Raw genomic sequence first — 19579 nt, 5'->3', positions numbered from 1 at the left:
GCTATAAGTTTATGAATCTCCTCAGAGAAACAGACTCATTTAAAATCCCTCCAGCTTACGGCAGTGAAACAATGTTTAGTTTCAATCTCCCTGCAGCCTCTGCAAAGAGGGAGCCACGCCACACAACAGCCTGAACACGAACAACAAATACAATTCTAAAATCAAGCAAGTCACCGTCTCATTTATGATAAAGTAGTTGGACTGAAAAGAAATGAACTAATTTAAAACGGCTGGCCTATAGGTCAAGGACAGCTGGAGCAAACAGTCTCTAATCTTTCCTCCATCCGTGATACAAATAAAAACATTTTACATTTTCATTTTCAATCCCGAAAATCTAAGAGGGTTGTTATCATTTCTTATTTGTTTTATGCATTGTGTATGAAATACCTTCAGTCTTTGATAAATGTGCTTAAACACATTTTCATATGTAAATTATAAGGTAAATGGGTTTGTAAGATAGCACAGCTTCTATGCGGTGGCACAGAGGGATATGAAATAGCATGCCATCATCTACTGAAAGCCAATAAACAACAGAACTGAGCTAAACAACTTGCATGATTCTATCATAAACTATTTTTCATTACCAAATTAATTATCTTTGCATTTTTAATAAAGGATCACGCAGTGCTTTGAAACCTGGGAAAAATTCAAGGAATCTTGAAAATGTTACAAGAAATACTACCACTAAGCTCTCCACAGCTACAGAGAGATTGAACCAGACTCAGAGGAAATAAAGGAGCCTTAGATGAAGAGAGTCTTAGGAATTTCCTGTTCATGTTCTGCTCTAAATTAGCACCAAAATGTCTATCTGGGATTTCTCTCTTGTCATACCAGTTGGTGCATTTTAAAAATCATATCCTGTCTATATTTCCTGGGAATTGAAACATCTATGAATAAAAGTAGTGCTGGAACAGATGGCCAACTATGATATACAGTGAAATTTTAACTTACAAACTGCTCTGCAATTTGCCACCACAAAAGCAACAGAATACTATTTGAAATAATGAACGCCAAAACATAAATGTTTTATGTGCAGATCATAAACTACTACAAATTTATATTTGCAAAAATGTGAAAATAAGACATTGGAATATACTGAAAGCTTTATGTACCTGCTGTTCCCCCAAATACTCAATCTATGTCCTGCCTGTGAAAATTATTCAAAAGCAAAGTAAGGACAATAGGGTGGTAGATCTAAAGCAACTTCCTCCTGCCACAAAAATAAGGCAATCAAGCAGTTGCTGTTAATATCTGAAGTGACGGCAGAGCCTCAAGAGAGGTTTCTGTTAACACATTGTGTCCGATTCACTGCTTTAAATAAACAAGGTTTTATCTCTATAAGTCAGCAGGAGTTAAAAAAAGACAGCAGCAGATGGCAGAGAGAGGTGACCTTACCTCATTGGTGTTCCACCTGTGTCTCTCTTTTGGCAACGTAGAGCATTTTGGTAAACATTCAAGCAGCTTTTTGGGCAGGTATATTTTCAAATGTCCGTGTTCATCTGCAGAACAAAAAGAGAGTGCAACAAAAAGCCTATTAATCAACAGTTGTAATTTATTGATACATTCACACTAATAAATAGATCTCAGTGCATAAATACAATAGCTAGTTTATATGATTAAATATTAGAATATGATTATCCACTGCAGTTCTTCATACACTGCACATAGCGAGGATCATAAATTAACTGGCTCCAATTATTCTGCCAGCAAAGAGTGGCTATTGAGCAACCTGCAGAATGAAGGCAAGTTAACAGCTTTAAATGAATGGAAATCTAAATTAATGGGCCACGGGTACTGTAAGGAGAAAAGAAATATTGTGACATTTTGTGATGAGAATCATCAGACTTTAGGTGTTTCAGTAGTGGAAGTCCACTCTCAAAGGCTTAAGGGGGACTGATGCTAAGCTTTATTAAGACTTTAACTACCCAATAAAGTACACAGTCACACTGATCCTGACTTCTAGAAAGAACAGTAAAAAGCACAAATGGCGGTTGAGGATAAAAGAAAAGGGGAATACAATTTGTTCAGGGGCAATTAAGGCAGGGCTATATATCAAGCTTTCTTCTATTCTTACTCTTTCTGTCTCTCTTTCCCCTTCCTAATGGCATGGCAGGCCAGTCAAATCACTGCCATTTAACTTTCATTGTTCTAGGGCAGAATTTCTAAATTACAATGAAATTGTCTACAACTGTGAATTGAGCCCAATTATAATCACCTTGTTACGACCAACTGCTGATTATATATATTCGTCTGTCACCAGTACCCACATGACATTCACATCCCATTCCAATAAAACCCTTGCAGGATGGCAGGAATGTGGATGAAAAAAATAAATAAAAGGGATTGGCCACACACCAGTTGTTCTCCCAGCGAGCAAGAGTTATTTCCTGAAAGCACTGAGTCCAGGCAATGTGTTCGCTTAATAGTATAAGCAAATTTGGCCTTCAAGATTTGACAGCAATTTTTGGGTAAAAGAAGCACTTTGTCATTTAAAACAAGATTACAGGACAGCATGCAGATCAAAAGACATAAACTCTGTTTCAAACCTTTTAAACCTGCCTCACTTGCATTAAAAAAAAAATAGCCTAGATGCAGCGCAATATAAAGAACAGAACGCAGGTGTCTTAAGAGGTTTTTAAAAGTTGATTGTTTAGCTTAACATGATGTCTTAAAATGTAGGTGCTCCAGAACGAGACACTAAAGCCCCATACACACATGCAGCGACTTTATCGCTTCATGTCGCTAGTAGAGGTAGACCGATATACTGGTTTTACCGATTAATCAGTGCCAATAGTTGCTTTTTGGAACTATTGTTATCGGCAAAAATCTCTGCCGATAGTTGACGATATTTTCATTTTTTATTCCTCATCAACAAACCTCATCTGGTGACATTTCAATATACAAACACTTCATCAATATATGCTATAAAGAGCTTCATTTGATAAATACTTGCATATAGAGCATTGTAACAGAAGAGGGTGTATTTTGGGCTCGTTTATAGTTAAAAGTCCTGTGTTATGCACCAAATTGTAATTGACTTTGGTTGCACAATCAACTGCTTTTGGGATTTTATTAATTTTGGACTCATCTAGACTCAATGTTTTTTCCCTTCATAATAAGGAAAGATTAAGATTTTTTTAATCATTCTATAGATCAATTTTGAAAAAAAAAAAAAAAAAAACAATCGGACGATTAATCGGTTATCTGCCTTTCCCCACCACCTTAGTAATCAACATCGGCAAAATCCACTATCGGTCAACCTCTAGTCGCAAGTAGGCGTTCCTACTGCTGTGGCATTAACGTATTGGTAGATTTCACAACTGGCCATGTCTTTAGAAAATGTGATCACAGATGAGATAAATTGCCCGTAAAACAAAGATATTATTATAATTTGACAAGGAATCAGTTCTATTGTCCCTAAAAAGGAACATTCTACTGGAGATTGTTTTTACATAAACTACAGCAGTGCTCAATGCATCATATCATCAATAAGAGGAACAATCTATCAATGTATGAATCAAACTCACTGCCGACAGTTTCTATTCCATGCATAATTTTATTATATCCAAGTTTGTGGTTACAGACAAATATTATAGAACAGTGAAATCTCTCTCAGAAACTTGAAATTGTCCGCTGTCCAGCCTGCACTCGACTCCATTATATCAAAGGAGACGGGTGACGTGAGATCCAGTGAACACCGTCTTCGCTCCTATTGGTTGTCGCTGCCAAAAGTTGCTCCTCATTTGTATAAAGTTAAACTTTTCTCAACTTTGTCATGTCATTCGACATGTCCATATCTAGTTGCCAGAGGTCACAGCTGCTTGTGCCGCCGGAATTCGATAGCTCTCATTGAAAACTAATGAGATCAGGTTGCTTTGTCGCTGGAAGTCGCTGCATGTGTGTACGGGGCTTAAGAAATGCTGAGCAACTGTCAAAAACACATCTGCCTAGCGCATGTTTACAGATAATTGTTTTTAAGAGTTTAATTATAGTATGTTGCTAAAAATGACTGGTTCATTGTATTAAACATTTCTCTAGTCTTATCTACCATCTTGGATTTATTTTTATCACTAAGCTTGTGGAAGTTTCCACAAAAGATACATGTGATCCTGCCTTTCACTCTGTCTACACCGTATGTGAGCGGCACGTTGCGTCGCGTCAAAAGCAATAGAACCCATTATATTTGATGATGGCATTTACACTGGAAGCGTCTGTTGCAGCACGTCCCGCCGACAGTAAACGGGTGTCCCGTTCCATTTTGTGCTATACGCACTGGCGCTACTACTGCCAACAACACAAATAAATGATTTAGAAAGTTTTTGTCGACATGTCCAGTGTAGACAACCTCAAGCCGTTGAGTTGCATCACAACAATGGACATGCCCGGTGTAGAGAGGGAGTTAGAATTTGGCTAAAATTCGATTTCTTAGATGGTAGCAAAATTAAGATGCCTACCTTTTGGAACATTTTTGCCTCTTATCATGCCTTAAGGCAACTATAATGCCTTAAAATGCTGCCTCCGTAGGCAGCTAACTATGTTTTGGATCACACAATTAAAAGAAAATGTAATTATCAAAGTCAGTTTTAATTTTTCAACTTCCTCTGAACAGTAGTTCCACTCTCTGAGAGCCATGCAGTAAATTCTTTTAAAGGCAGAACAGAAATGTTCACGAACAACCCTATTTCATGTTCACTGCAAAAACATTCTACTTTGGTGTAATTTCGAGGGAGTCGGTATCCAATTAGCTTCTAGCTTAGTTATTATTTTGTGAGCTCAACCTATATTTCAACACTAGCACAATGACTGGATAACTCAAACAATGTACAGGGGGTCAAAAGCAAAACTGTAACATAATATGAAGGAATCATCATCAAAAACACCCCCCACTATTTTGCTTAGACTCTAATTTTAAATGACAGAACAATCAATTGCAATGCTGGTTATGAGCATGTATGAAAATCAGTCCTTTTTCTCGAAGCTAATGCAGTTACACATCACTGTGTGTTTTGTCGCTGATGCAGGGCTCCAGACTGCAACTAAAATGGTAGCAAATGTGACCAAAAATAGTTGATTGTGACAATAATTTAAAATCTAATCTAGACAGTCAGGTTGTGTGCATTCATATGCGGTTTCATCAGATCTTGTGAGTTATTGAATACATCTTTAGAGCGCGCAACAGTGTGCTTCGCGCCACTTTTCACCCTATCTGTTGTGATGTGCTCAGGAGCTCAGTTTAGTAGTTTGAATCAGATTCACTTTCTCAGCGAATCAGCCGCCAGTGAGTTCGCAATTGGGATCGCAGACATTTCAAAATAAGAGTCCTATGTGTATTTCAGGCTTCTTTATAATTAAAAGTCCTGAATTATGTACCACTTTTTTTTCTTTATTGATTGGTATTGAAGTAGAACAATAAACTGCATCTGGGACTTCATTCAATTTTAACTCTTGTAGTCTCTGTGTCTGGGCCATCTGTTAACAGTAAAGACGATATTTTAAAACAATTTATATATATGAGATCCAGCTTTTGACACATGGGACTATTGATGGACTTAAAGGGATAGTTCACCTAAAAATGAAAATTCTCATAATTTACTCACCCTCATACCATCCCAGAACACAAATTATGATTTTTAGAAGGATATTTCAGCTCTGTAGGTCCAGACAAGGTAAGTGAATGGGTGCCAAAATTTTGACGCTCCAAAAAGCACATAAAGGCATCATAAAAGTAATCCATATGACGCCAGTGTTTTAATCCATATCTTCAGAAGTGATATAATAGGTGTGGATGAGGGGGCGATATGTATAAAAAATGTGAATCACCAAAAACACAAGAGGAAGAATGTGAAAGTTAAAGTGGATATTAACTGAGCAGGCAGGGAGAATTTCTACCATAAAAGGACTTAAATATTTATCTTTTTCTCCCCCACACCTATCATATCACTTCTGAAGTCACTGAGTCAACCACTGGAGTCTTATGGATTACTTTTATGGTGACTTATGTGATTTTTTGAGCTTCAAAATTTTGGCACCCATTCCAGGGTTGCTGCAGACTTTTTAAGACCTTTTTGAAGACCTGAACAAATCAAATGAATACCGTATTCCCATACCAAAACAAACCAACACAATCTCAAAATGAATCATGTATCACAGACTCTAAATTAAACAGGCAGGGGCACACATTCAACGTGGCATTAACATTGCTTATCAGCAAAACAGGGTAGGCTATATGCAAGTTTAAAAAAGTCAAGACATGTTTTCCACATATATATCACATTAAAACTGGTTTATGTACAATTATATAAATAAATACAAATTAAAAGTCAACCGATATTGGATTGTGCTGATTCGATAATGTGTTGAAAGAAAGCCAGTTAGTCTGCCAATACATTTTTAAAACTGGTAGCCTATATTAAATGTTTTTAGTCTTTTCTTCCTGTGATAGGGTGGGCCAGACAGAGGCTACAAGAGTCAAAATGTAATTAAATTCCAGATGCACTTTATGGGGGGGCACTCCGACAATGTGCGTTCTGAAAATAATCTACAACGTATTACAATATAAACAATTAAAAGTAAACATTGTCATATTTCATCAACACTACATCATCATCATCATCAACAGATGATCATTAATGATCGGTGATCGCTTGTCATAAATTTCCGATATGGCTTAATGATTGTGAACTGCTCTGCAACATCTGAAAACACTCACAAGCCCCCGTGTGCTTGGAGAAAATACAGCATTCACGTATTCAATTTGAAGGATGCAGCGCATGCATTTATTTATTTAAATGGTATTCTTTTTAAGTTTGATAATCACATTAGGTCATATCATGATTTCTGTCTATCCGCCCCCAAATTTAAGACCTCTTTAAATAAAAATTAAAATAACGTACTTTTGTTGTATCATTTAAGATATTTAAGACTTTTTATGATCTTACATTTTGGAAAACCTATTTTAAAACATTTTAAGACTTTTTTTAAGCATCCGCTGGAACCCTGCCATTCATTTGCATTGTATGAACATACAGAGCTGAGATATACTTCTAAAAATCTTTATTTGTGTTCAGCAGAAGAAAGTCATACACTTCTGAGATGGCATGATGGTGAGTAAATTATGAGAGAATTTTCATTTTTGGTGAACTATTCCTTTAACTATTACACAAGGTGCAAACATTCATTAAAGCTCAAGAAGGCAACACACTACTCTATGCATACTCTACTTTATGTAAATATCTGTAATGTAGATTCTGAAGGTCAGTACTAAATAAAAATAAATATTTTATCTCTTATATTTGTATAAATTATGAAAGAGATGTGAACATTTATGAGACAAAAGGGAAATGCAAACATATCTTCTCAACTCTATATACTGTATATTAAACCTCAGATTAATGGGTTATCTGCTGTCTTCCTTTTCTTCAACTTTTTATCTTGTTTCTGAACAACAATATAAATCGAGCAATTTGGTGACAAAAAAAACCACAAAAAAAACAGCCATTTGGCTCCTCAATGTTTCAGTTCAGGAGCCAATGGCTCCTAAGTCATTTTGATAGTCTGGAGCCTTGTGATGACATAGCAAGACACATCTGCTGCAGCCATTACACAATCCCCAGGTCTGATGGTTTGCTTTCCACAATCGGCCGTTTATGCATTATCGAATTATCCTGGTATGAGGGCCTGTTTCTTCATATCAGCGTTGTAATATGTTATAATTTTAGATATTTGCTATTCTCAAATGACAGTGGCATCAGCTAAACTGGTTGTTGGTCCTGTTGCAAATCTTTCATCCTTCCCCAGTTGTCAGAAAATCAACTCTTATATTACAGACATCTGTATATGTCAAAGAATAGGATATTGTCAACTGTTTGGACTGAGAATAATGGCCCAAAATGGCATAATAATATTGCACATCTTCAGTTTTCTTTCTCTTTGTCTTCCATTCATACTTTTTTCTTTCAGAAACGTCACTTTTCACTGTCTTCAAAGACAGATTTGGTTTGTAATACTTTGCAATAGTTTGTAGTTCCTGTTATAATTGTAGGGTGGGGTGATTGGAAGAGGATAAGTATGAGAGCACAAGATAAATCTTTCACGCCATGTGGCAACCCCCTATAATGCAAGCAAATCACTCACATGTGCAACCAAATCTCATGCTATGTGACAAAAAATATCTATGATTAGCCACTGGCTGGTAAATGTTCAGACTTCACTCACCAGTGATTGAGTAATATAGTGGAGAAGAAGTTATTAGCACAGAGGTCCTTTCACTGCATGTTGAGAGGAAAAGTTTGGTTTAACTCGTTCAGTGTGTCCAAACAATCAACGGATCCATTTGTCATTGAATAATGTCTCTTTTAAAACCCTTTCTATTTTTTTTACAGTCAGTTGTTGATTAAAAACAGCAAAACATTTCATTCTAATCACCATGGGCATCACTAGACTTCAGTGTCATCCAGGTCTTAGCCCACAGGCCATATTGTAATATAAAAATAAGAAGAATCCTTCCTTCCATGACTTAAAAAATGGCCACCCTACCTGTCAAATAATAATTATGTTAAGCGCAACACTGACACCGGTTCAGAACTTTATATAAGCAAACGTCAGGCGCACAATAAACGGATCAAACACATTTTAATTTTAATTGCAGAGGATCAAAGCGAGAATTACAACTTGATGGCTCATTGTTCATTGTGCAGAAGCAAACGCTATCAATAAAATAATGTAACAATTTAAATTTGCAATTGTCATTTATCATAATATTTTGAGAATAAAGTAAAAATTATGAGATTATGAGATTAAAGTCGTAATATTTTGAGAATAAATCGAACGGTTAGTAACTTTAAAGTGATGTGGTGGACAACAGAAAAGTGGAGCGTCAAGGTCTTTACATATAACACCACTAACCAGTGTGATAACTTTGAGATAAGTTTTTGCGAGCTCTCTGTTCATGAATGAGGTGTGCATTAGTACAGGAGTATTCAATCTGTGGGCGCCTGTCATGGGAGGCACGAGATATAGGCTCGCACTCAAGTGAGGCAAAAATAATTTGAACTGCTGTGAATTATAAGTCAATATCAAGATATTGTATGTGGTAATATCCCCTCAGTTACAGTATTGTTTAGAGAGGAAAACACAACACTGATCGGGACTGCTCGTATCTGTCTGGTACTTTCTCCTGAATAAATTAAATTTCCTACATAACCGCTGCAGAGTCTGGATACTAATAACTCTGTGCTGATGCGCCAAAAGACCAAGGATGTCTTTATTGCATAAATCCTATCCTAAAGCATGATTTAACTACATACTCCATATCCATCTCTTGCATTAATGAAGCTGCTGGCTCGGCGTCTGTTCTATCGTTGTATTGATGCTCTGTTTAGCCTATTATTGAGATTTTTTTTCTTTATTATTTCCACTTTACTCACACAATATACTACTTTATTCTCACAATGCTATGACTTTATTCTAATAATTTTGACTTTATTCTCATACGAAATTTCATATCATAATGCTACTACTTTATTCTCAAACTATTACGACTTTAATCTCTTAATGCTACAACTTTATTCTAGTAATTTTTACTTTATTTGCAAAATATTACAACTTTATTATAGAAATCTTATTTTTTTGCATTTTATTTTACGTGGCAATAAAACGCCATTGTGGGATCACCGAGTAAAGTTAAAAAGAACTTTAATTTTATAAACACATCTCAAAACACCTGCGCTGGGTTTCATGACTGCTATTAAACATGATTCCAGGTTGTTTTTAACAAAGCAAAGTTTCAACGCTTGACAGTAAGACTGTTTTTTTAAACTTTTGCTCTGGTGTGCAGACTTAAGTACAATAATTAGACAAGTTCAATGTGATTTAATTTTAAACCATTTAAAAATCAAGGCACCCCAAGAGGCTATTTAAACGCAGCAGTTTAACTCCACGCACATGACATGGAAATGTGAACCATCTTGGGCAGAGCGCATATACAGGCAGTGACAGTTTGATCGTTTTTGTTTGACTTTTGTGAGATTTGATCATTTTAAGACCTATGTATTGTGCTATTTATGCTTACAGCTCATTTTGCTGCTATTTTGAGTTGCGTTTGAGGAAATTCCATTGCAATAAACATTCTTTATTCCCGTGTCCCGACTACCGACTAACCCGAATACCCGAACAAGATGATGCATTAAAATCTACTTGGTGTGTGGACTGTTAAAAACAAATTAAGATTAGAAATGAGGTTTATAGATTATATATTTAGAAATAAGGCTTGCATAATAAAACCTCAGTGCCTCTGATATAGAAAAGCTGCACCACTGTGAGAGAAAATAGAAAGCTCCCACTCGAGGTGTTCATAACGTGTCTGATGAACAGCAGATAAAAGTCAAAGTGCGAACTGTCAATTAATGCAAGTTGGAATTCATTTACATTTGAAGCCAGAATTGCAGCCTGCCTTGTTCCTTTTGTACCCTGATGTAATGAACATTATGACTTACTTCTTCTTTTTTTATTTTTTTATCACAAAAAAACATTCGGGGCTATTAACAAAAGTTCCAGGGCTTCAGCCCTATCAGCCAGGGTCTAGCTATGCTGCAGCTTATCACACATGGATGCGCTAAAGAAATTACACACGTCTTCTCTCGTTATATGCGCTTACTGACTGATGCTGCTAGTCTTAAAGAGACAGTACCGATTAAGCATGTGTTCTACACATCAGTGTAAATACTTGTAAATAGTACATATTATGCAAGTAAACAATAAAACTGTAACAACAAGATATGTGCAACTTAATATATGAAATTTCAAGACATTAATTGATGGAATAGACTGAATTTGAACATTTTTAAAAAGCTAAAATGTGACAAATTTGATGAAAAACTAATGACTGGAAGAGGTAAAACATGAGAGTAATCCCTCAGATGAATATATCTAATCTAAATCTAAACGTATTCAAGAATTTTTCATAATAGTAGGCTTCAGTTTAAAGTCACTGACTTTTAGTTGTCCTTCTTTCCTTCTTGTCTACCTATACCATCTTTGAAAATGTCTTACAGTGACTGCACTCAACAAAGTCTTATAGTTTATTCAAAAAATATGATTCTCAAGTGTGTGTGTCTTGTTCCCTGAACCCTTTTCAATTTGTCTAAGAACCCCAAGAAGGCTCAGGCTTCTGTTTGTGAATATAAAGCAAAGACCTGCGTCTCAAGTAGAAGCTGACCAGAAATCAAAGATATGCACTACAAATGGCAAACCCCCATGTCTCAGTGCTTCTTAAAGGCAAAGTCACCCTGCCTGACCATTCTATAACACCCATATTTTTAATTTGCTTTGGATGTCTAAAATCATAAAAGACAATATTGGAGAATTTGGACTTAAAGGATGACTGTGAAATCTTTAAAGAATTGGAAAATGTAAGGGAGAGAGAAAAAAACTGCTCTCTGAGAAGAGTGTAATCCCAGCCTGGAGCAAGGTCCAAATAAAGAGTTTACAGCTAACTGATAAAGCTGTAAAACAGCAGTGTGACTTTTTGTGCTCTTTTGTTTGGGGGTACGGAGATAATTCTGGAAATTGGGGTATGTGCCAAATGCGGCATACACTGATGGGAGAGATTGTACAAGAGTAAATGAGTTTTACAGTACAGAGCAGATACTGGTATCTGGAATCATTTAACTCGCTCAATTAACATTAGCATAGAGCACCTGTGTGCGGATGACAACGAGGCACCTTCCCACACACATAGAGGAAACAGGTTTATCTGTGTTGCAACTAGTGTCAGTAAATGAAAACAAAGCTAAATAAAAAATGTAATGGCCCAATTATAATTAAACAAATCCCAAAAATACACAACAAAGTGTAAGCATAAAAAATGGCAAATCAGCCATATTAGAGGCAGAGCTAAATGTAAAGTTATTACTAGTGCTGTCAGACGATAAATTATTTTAACCACGATTAATCACATAATTTTTTGTAGTTAATCATGATTAATCGCAGATTTTAAGTGCTGAAATTTGACATACACTATATTGCCAAAAGTATCCGCTCACCCATCCAAATAATTGAATTCAGGTGTTCCAATCACTTCCATGGCCACAGGTGTATAAAATGAAGCACCTAGGCATGCAGACTGCTTCTACAAACATTTGTGAAAGAATGGGCTGCTCTCAGGAGCTCAGTGAATTCCAGCGTGGTACTGTGATAGGATGCCACCTGTGCAACAAGTCCAGTCGTGAAATTTCCTCGCTACTAAATATTCCACAATCAACTGTCAGTGGTATTATAACAAAGTGGAAGCGATTGGGAATGACAGCAACTCAGCCATGAAGTGGTAGGCCATGAAAAATGACAGAGCGGGGTCAGCGGATGCTGAGGCGCATAGTGCGCAGAGGTCGCCAACTTTCTGCAGAGTCAATCGCTACAGACCTCCAAAGTTCATGTGGCCTTCAGATTAGCTCAAGAACAGTGCGTAGAGAGCTTCATGGAATGGGTTTCCATGGCCGAGCAGCTGCATCCAAGCCATACATCACCAAGTGCAATGCAAAGCGTCGGATGCAGTGGTGTAAAGCACGCTGCCACTGGACTCTAGAGCAGTGGAGACGTGTTCTCTGGAGTGACGAATCACGCCTCTCCATCTGGCAATCTGATGGATGAGTCTGGGTTTGGCGGTTGCCAGGAGAACGGTACTTGTCTGACTGCATTGTGCCAACTGTGAAGTTTGGTGGAGGGGGGATTATGGTGTGGGGTTGTTTTTCAGGAGCTGGGCTTGGCCCCTTAGTTCCAGTGAAAGGAACTCTGAATGCTTCAGCATACCAAGAGATTTTGGACAATTCCATGCTCTCAACTTTGTGGGAACAGTTTGGGGATGGCCCCTTCCTGTTCCAACATGACTGCGAACCAGTGCACAAAGCAAGGTCCATAAAGACATGGATGAGCGAGTTTGGTGTGGAAGAACTTGACTGGCCTGCACAGAGTCCTGACCTCAACCCGATAGAGCACCTAGAATTGACCTAGAAGCTGAGAGAATATATATATATATATTTTTTTTTTTTTTTGTAAGCAAAATGGACATTGTAACAGAAATCCTAATCGAGATCGGAATCAAATCATATCGAGAGCTTGTGAAACGGTATCAAATCGGGAATCTGTATAAATACCCAGCCCTACTGATGATGACATCATTCTCTCTAGAGCAGGACTTCAATGACCACTAATATGAGATTCCACACAGGACAGTTACTTTGGTGAGTTACTATCTGTTTTGACAATAATGAAAAGGAACTTTATGATTATAAAACAGTGTGAGAGACCCTAATTAAAAAGCAAAAAAGCTCAAATTAGCTGTCTGCCATATTTGCTATGAGTTTAAAGCAGACGTTTATCAGTGTAAAATGCTATTAGGGGACTTGAAGACAGGTACAAAACTGACTATATTCTGAATATAAGCGAACATCCAGGAGAGTGCAAAACATGCACCGATTAGATGACTGGTTGTTAATTAAAAACCCCTCATACTAATAAAATCCTTTCTAACTCCTCCCAGTGCACAACTTGAGAGACATCTTTAGATGTTTGGGCTATGCTCCTTTTTGACCAAATAAAATGAATGGCTCTGAAATGAGGGCTCATTGCTCTGCAGTTACAAGCAGACGGAGAACAGAGCAGAATGCTAATTCACTACAGTTCAGACGCTGCCTGCTTTAATAAAGAGCAGTCTATCAGTGTCAACACACACTCTTATCTGACATTACTGTGGCCCAGGGACTGGGAATGAGCTCCAGAGTCATAAAAAAATAAAAATAAAATTGAGTGCCAGAGAATAAACGGCAAAAAACATTAAGCAAAGAAGTGAAGTGGCTGTTATGACTGAGGACAGAGAGCACAACCAAGAACCGTCTTAGTAAGCTTTACACACATACAGAGCATCAGAGGATGAAGTCTGGTATAAAAAACCCAACTGCAGCCATATAACGGCTCTCCTCCACACTTTATGTGGACGGTACATCCAACCGTGCAACTCCAGCCTCTAATGCCATGTTGTTTTCTTTATTTTCTTGCCTAAACAGCGGTGACAATGTGGACATTAACATAATTCTGTTAGACCCTAAAGTGCAAGGCAGGCTAAAACAGTAGCCTGTTGTACTGTAAGATTTACTGTTTTGAGCTGAGCTGAGGGGGAATCCAATTATTTGAGCAGCCCAGATCAGGAGAAAGCAACTCACCAGTCGAGGGTATGAGGGTAAAAAGTGCAGAAGAGAAAGATTGGGAACAGAAGAGCCTAATAGATAGCCTATAGAAAGGGCTTCCTCAAACAGAGAGAGAAATGGGAGAGAAATGAGGAAGTAGTGTGGGGAAGTAGTGTTTTTTTTGCCACTCACTCAAAAAGGAATTCTCTCATTAGAAGGGCAGGTAGGAAAAAAAATATCACACCAGCAGAGCTTGACACAGTTGAGCCTACAGACACATGGGCACACGGCAAGCTTTTTTTTTAACTCAGAACTTCTAACTGTTGGATTCTAGGAATTTGGGGGTTTGAAGTGGGATGGACCCAAGTCCAGCACTTACTAACTGCTAACACAGAATTTCCCGAAAGACATGTTGGATCTTTTTGCATTTTAAGATGCCTGTGGTGATCTCTTCAAATAGGGCAGCACCGTTTTTCATTTCAGGGATGCTGAAAACAGTTAGCAACCTTCTGCACCAATCTGTCCACTTAGTATTGTTGGCCCCAAACCTGACACTTTATGCCATATCTGCAAACTCATACCTGCAAAATAGGTAATAAAGTTGGCATAGTGTAAATGTCTGGTGGGGGGTATTTTATGACATGTAATTTTAGTGCTTTTAACCTATCTATGAAGTACACTTTGTGAAGAAATTAGAGGAAAAGGAAAATAATCATATATAAATTAATAAATATATCATAAACAAAATAAAATAAAAACTTTTTGGTAGTCAAGTGGTAATAACCACCTCCAAAAAAAGCTCATTGGATCTGCACATATCACGTACATTTTCTGTTTTCAAAACACAAAATTTCGAAAAGTTTGTAGCACTGTTGTGGGCTATACAATTGATAAGAGGGTACCAATTGTGTCGAAGAAGATATAAATCATATAAAAATCATATATTGTATACAATAATAAATATCTCATTCAATTAAAAAAAAAAAAATCTGTGATCTTGTGTAAACAACCACCCCTAAAAAAATCTCACAACAGCAAATTCCATCAAGTTTGTAGAACTGTTGTGCGCTACAATTGGAAAATAAAAGGCAGCAAATGTGTCACAGCAGTGGACATACATATTTCTGTGGGGAGTAAATGTCTGATCCTGAGATTATCAGAGATGCCACTCCTGAAGGAGACTGTTTAGGAACTTTAACAATATCAGTCACGCCAGCTCTTGAGCTAGTCTCACCCAGGAGAAAAGTGTGGGTCATGAAACTTGAGAGGTCTGAATAAACAAATCTAAAATCAATATCATCCACATCGCAAAACCCTCTGTACTCTGTTTCTCTCTGTCTGTGTGCATGTGCAGTGAGTGACACTTGATTTTAATTGCTGCTTCCCTCTGTGAGGTCCAGTGGACAGATTATTCAACCTCCAATCTAACAGGTAAGGTTATCAATGACATTTAAAATATCAATAACGCATTACAACAGTTCAGACAATTTTAAAGGCCTTACAATTATGTGGTCCCTTTCCAGATTTCAAGTCTAGCTGTGTCAAAAATTGTGAATATATTATTGACTTTGTTACAATATGCATCCCCCACTAATAACTTGCTGTAGGCAACTGGCAGACTGGCAGTGTCATTCACCACGTAATAAAAAAATAAGAGACTATAGCATTTCTCCCTGTAGTCCACCCATAAAATCACTAAACATTAGAAGAGACAATATTTGCAAAACCACTCTCAGCTGTGGTATTGATCCATTCTATAGTGATCTATTAAAGCTCTTGCGACCAAAAAGCAAAAGAATTGAGTTTAAATAATAATCAGATCGCTGGTGAAAACTTTTTTAAAGTAGACAGAAAATATATCGCAGTAGGACAATCATAAAAATGTGATGAGATGACTGGGCTTCCTTTTTTGGAATGATCTGGTAAAACCCAATCTTTTTTCCGTCATTGAATTTCTGGCTGCTCTTATTGAAGAGCCGTAGCCAATGGGCTATTTGTTAGAAGTTCGCTGTTGCTGAAACTCTGATCCTGCTATCACATCTCATCTGATGAACTCAATTTAAACTAAGGCCTGGTGGGGCCACAGACTTCTCAGGCAAGCTTATGCTGTCCAGAGATTGGGCTGTCATCTAAATTTAACTCCCTCAGTAAAAAGTATGGTGCCGCTATCAGAAGCATCAGAATAACTTCTGTTGTTCAAGAACAGAACCCTCTGTCTAATCTACTGTACATCTTTTCAGGTGTATCTTTTGATTTTTGGATACTAAAGAGGACCATTTTTTTTATCCCCAACCAAAAATGAAAATTTACTCACCTTAATTTTGTTCCAAACCCAAAATGACTTTCTTCCGTGTAAAACAAAAGAAAATATTTTAAAGAATTCTTATCCATACAACAAATGTATTTAGTGGCTGTTGAGCTCCAAAGGACAAAAAAGCACCATAAAAGTATGAAAGTAGCCCATATGACTCTGTATTCTGCTTTGTGTAAAGAACAGACTCAAATTTTACATCGTTATTCAATGAAAATCTTGCCCTCCTCTGTCTGGTAACCGATCCCAATGCACCAAGTTTAAATATGCACAAGAGTAAATCATATTTGAGAGCTACTGTGAAGGGCAAGATTTTCTTAAAGGGGCATTCACTAAAAATGAATTGCTTCCAGTAAAAGTGCCGGTTATTTGTCTGTGCTGCTTTAGCACCCGATTCACTAAAGGAATTATGCAGATCAGGCAACGTCACAAATGCGCCCACAAAATTGCTGCTGAATGGAACTTGCATGTGCAATTCCTATCTTGGGGGCTGATTCAGACGCCTATAGAGGAGGATGCCGCAGACGGCCACATTCTGACACACTTAGGCAGGTCTGAACAGCAGGCACCTGAATCATCTCATTAACATCCTGAAAGTGCATGTGACTACGCCATGCATCTGGATATATGGCAGGTTATTAATGGAATGACAATTATTTAATTTAAATACTCAAGATGCAGCGCAATTTCAGCACTGATTGCGCCTGCTTAAACTACATTATGGCTGGTTAATGAATAAGACGCAGGTTTTTTCGCTGAAATACCACGCAATAAAGTGTTTAGTGCAGGGGTTTTCAATGTGTGGGGCGTGCCTCCCAGCGGGGCGCTAGAGCATGTCAGGGGAGGCACGGAGAGTGGTTTATTAAATAATTAATATGTGTATATATGTATATGTATATGTATATGTATATGTATTGAGTTTAACTATTGTATTATATTTAAAACATTATTTAAACAGTTCTGAAAATAATAGGCAAAAAAATATATATTTCTCAAGAATCTTTGTGAAGATTCTCTGATATTTGTCAAGCCCACCAATTAAGCAGACGTGAACATATTAGTCTGTAATTACAATGGAGCGGTTTCTGAGACCACCAAATTTGAATCCTTCTGTTTCAGGGCACCCAAAAGACGACGATGCAATGAGCAGTATTTAAGTTTAGGACTAACATGGACAGGATCAGATGATGCACCACGACTTTTATGCATCGTTTGTCGGGTGATTTTAGCTAATGACAGCATGCGACCTGCTAAACTCCGCAGACATCTTCACATCAAGCATGCTGAGGTAGCGGGAAACCTCCTGAGTTTTTCCAAAGAAAACTTCAAGCCTTTCAAGGTCAGAAAAAAGTTGTCGGAGAATTTTTCAAATTAAATGTAAAGGCCACTGAAGCTTCATATCATGTTGTGCTGCGTATTGCCAAGGCAGACAAAGCACATAACATCGGAGAGACTCTGATTCTGCCGGCAGCCAAAGATATGTGTTCCTTGATGGTAGGAGAGGCAGCGGCTTCTAAGCTTGATTCTATTCCACTCTCTGACAACACAGTGGGTCGGCACATATCTGACATGGCACAGGATGTGAAGGAGCAAGTGTTAGCATCAGGCACAGCCCATTTTTGCACTCCAGATGATGAATTCACTGATGTGGCCAGCTGTGAGGTACATGAAAAACGTAGACATTCAAGAAGAGTTTCTAGTAGTCCTTTGCACATACACACACACACACACACACACACACACTCCTCCACTCTGTTACAGATTTTCTGACTGGTTTGACTGAGATGGATTGTTATTGTATTTCAAATTATGTTCTTTTTTTTTTTTTTTTTTGCTAGGAACTACCATTGTTTTTGTTCCATTTTTTCTCCACCATTGTAAACATTTTTATTTTTATTTTTTGCTCTTTTCTTGTTAAAAAATAAATGATAAAAATGATTAAATAATGTCAAACTATTGTCAAACTACTGTTCAGATGTATGGGGGGGGGCATTGTGTACGTTGTGTCACAAGGGAGGCCCACTGTCTTTGACTTTGAAAACCCCTGGTTTAGTGAATTCGCCCCTTTATTTTTTGTCTGTTCCTTACACTGTATGGTTTTGTTGTATAAAAACAGCTGGTCAGAAATCCTGGTAAATATCTCATTTTGTGTTTGACGGAAGAAAAAATCATACAGGCTCTGAAAAACCCGTATTTTCATTTTTGTATAAGCTATTCCTTTAAGTACTTGTGGCTTTTGAGGAAGTCACTTAGCATGTATAATAGTGATTATTCTAATGCAACTTAAAGGCCAAAAAAGACAAATGTTGAGGGCTCTGGTGGGCGCCATGCAATATTTAGATGTGGCTGCTAAGACATCATCGATTAGGAAGAGACAATCATTCAAGGCTTAAAGGAATGATTCACCCAAAAATGATAAATCTCCCATCATTTACTTACTCTTATGTCGTGTCAAAATCGTATGACTTTCTCTCTTCCACAGAAGACAAACTAAGATATTTGAATGGAGATATGCTGTCCGTTTTTCCATACAATGCAAGTGAATGGTGACACATTTTCAAGCTCCAAAAAGGACAAAGGCATCATAAAAGTGATCCACAAGGCTCCAGTGGTGTAATCCATGTCCTCTGGTGCGATCTAATCGATTTTGGGTGAGAAGAGACCAAAATATAACTCCTTTTTCACAATAAATCTTGACAACATCAGTCTCCGTGTCGATCCTGATTTCCAGTTCGATTACACTTCCTAGCGCCATCTAGCCTAGCATCAAGCTTGAAAGCATAGTAGTGCCTAGAGACTGCAATGTACAGTGAAAAGGGAGTTTCATTTTGGTCTGTTCTCACCCAGAAACTGACTGGATCTCTTCAGAAGACATGGATAAAACTGCTGGAGTCTTATGGATTACCTTTATGCTGGCTTTATGTCCTTTTGGAGCTTAAAAAGTTGGTCACCATTCACTTGCATATGCTCAAACGTCATATCTCCCTTAAATATCTCCGTTTGTGTTCTGCAGTAGGAAGAAAGTCATTCGAGTTTGAGACAATGTAAGGGTGAGAAAATGATGGGAGAATTATCATTTTTGGGTGAACTA

General features: G+C 37.5%; 1 protein-coding gene across 1 annotated transcript in view; it reads right to left on the bottom strand.

Moving 5' to 3' along the window:
- The window catches only part of LOC127420348 (calmodulin-binding transcription activator 1-like), a 578857-nt gene that overhangs the window by 542432 nt on the left and 16846 nt on the right, over positions 1-19579 (bottom strand). Inside the window, exon 3 of the mRNA XM_051662561.1 lies at positions 1396-1499. Coding sequence (XP_051518521.1) covers positions 1396-1499 — 104 coding nt within the window. The remainder of the gene's footprint in view (positions 1-1395; positions 1500-19579) is intronic.

The sequence above is a fragment of the Myxocyprinus asiaticus genome, chromosome 29, assembly GCF_019703515.2.
Source record: "Myxocyprinus asiaticus isolate MX2 ecotype Aquarium Trade chromosome 29, UBuf_Myxa_2, whole genome shotgun sequence".
Classification (NCBI taxonomy): domain Eukaryota; kingdom Metazoa; phylum Chordata; class Actinopteri; order Cypriniformes; family Catostomidae; genus Myxocyprinus; species Myxocyprinus asiaticus.
This window is presented reverse-complemented; position numbering and strand designations above follow the sequence as displayed.